The sequence below is a fragment of the Poecilia latipinna genome, unplaced genomic scaffold (genome assembly GCF_001443285.1).
Source record: "Poecilia latipinna isolate Pla-1442-1.1 unplaced genomic scaffold, P_latipinna-1.0 Scaffold3239, whole genome shotgun sequence".
Lineage (NCBI taxonomy): Eukaryota > Metazoa > Chordata > Actinopteri > Cyprinodontiformes > Poeciliidae > Poecilia > Poecilia latipinna.
In genome coordinates this window covers 19,669-21,054 of record NW_015115855.1, presented here as the reverse complement: position 1 = coordinate 21,054, position 1,386 = coordinate 19,669, and the positions used below count along the sequence as shown (strand labels likewise).

Here is a 1,386-nt window from a genome sequence, read left to right as displayed (position 1 = left end):
AGCTCTAAAATATTTTTTTCTGCCTGAAAATAAAATCTTATTTCTTTTATTTCTTTAGATCTATGAGTTACATGAGGATGTTGTTTACATGAACTCTACCACTCCAAACACGTTGAGCCATGATCACAATGATGTCTACAACAACATCCTTTAAAGGAGACCTGCCGAAGTTAGGAAACACGTGACCAGTGTTAGTGACAGTAACAGCTCAGTAAAGGAACCAAATGCTGGTGTGTTTATATTTAGATATGTTTTTAATATTTACGTATTAGTTTTATGTTAAATGTGACTAAGTGAAGACACACAGACAGAACAAGTCAAACTGATTTGCATTTTGATGTCAGCCTGTGTGAAGGTCAGGCGATTTGTTCACTGTCACAATATGCATGTTTTGGGCCTGTTGTGTTTCTGAAACCAAGAAGGAATTTCAAAATTAGTTTCAGAGAATCTACACATAGACAAAACTTATTCACACCTATGGCAGATTTAGGAGTAAGGTAATATTTTAATTTTAGCATTTTCCTCTGAATGAAAGTAATCTTAACATTTTTTAGCTTCCCAATCTGAGTCTCAACTTGGACCAGTAGAGGGAGCTAAAGATTAGTCTGATGTCAGGGCGCCTTCATACGTTCCAGGGGTCACCAACTCCAGTCCTCAAGGGCTACCATCCTGCAACTTTTAGATTCATCTCTGCTCCAAAATGTCTGAATTCCCTCTCCAGCATTCATTTCTCTCTGCAATAGGCTGGAAACGAGCAGTTTATTTGATCCAGGTGTGTTTGAGCAGAGACGCATCTAAAAGTTACAGGATGGTAGGACTGGAGGGCTGGAGTTGATGACCCCTGCGTTAAACACTTCGAGCTCAATGAAGAAGAAGAAGCATCTTAATAGAGCAGACATGCAGAAAGTTGATCAGCAATTATAGTACGTGTTTGTTTGTTGCAATGCAAATAAAGATTTATCCATTCTTTGTTCAGAAGGTTATAAATTGTTTTCACCATGCAGTTTGAAAATGTAAATAAAATCCGATCAGTCCATATTTTCCAAACTGAAACTTTTTCCCATCTTTTTCTAATTTTATTTTTCTGCCTCACTTGTTCACTTGATGTGAGAACAAATCAAGTTCCTGAAGAAAATATTTAAGAAAAAGAACATCTCAAGTCCAAACATGAAGATCTACACAGCTGAGATTAAAACCAGAACCCGAGTGTCCCTCAATACTCCACCCCACTTTGTTGTGGTGAAAAAAAATCTATTTCCTGGTTTTGTGAGTAAAGCCTGTGAGGGCCTCGGCTGCAGAGTTATCATTTGACCAATGCAGAAACAAGACGTTTCACACTTGTGAGTTAAGTCAACATGTTCACAGGGTGTTAAAGCTTCTGAGTGT

General features: G+C 37.8%; 1 protein-coding gene across 1 annotated transcript in view; it reads left to right on the top strand.

The window, feature by feature from the left end:
• Positions 1-541, top strand: part of LOC106940472 (polymeric immunoglobulin receptor-like) — a 15,336-nt gene extending 14,795 nt beyond the window's left edge. The window contains exon 6 of the mRNA XM_015023236.1: positions 59-541. Within this exon, the coding sequence (XP_014878722.1) occupies positions 59-154 (96 nt within the window). The 3' untranslated portion in view covers positions 155-541. The remainder of the gene's footprint in view (positions 1-58) is intronic.
• Positions 542-1,386: the final 845 nt, after the last annotated feature.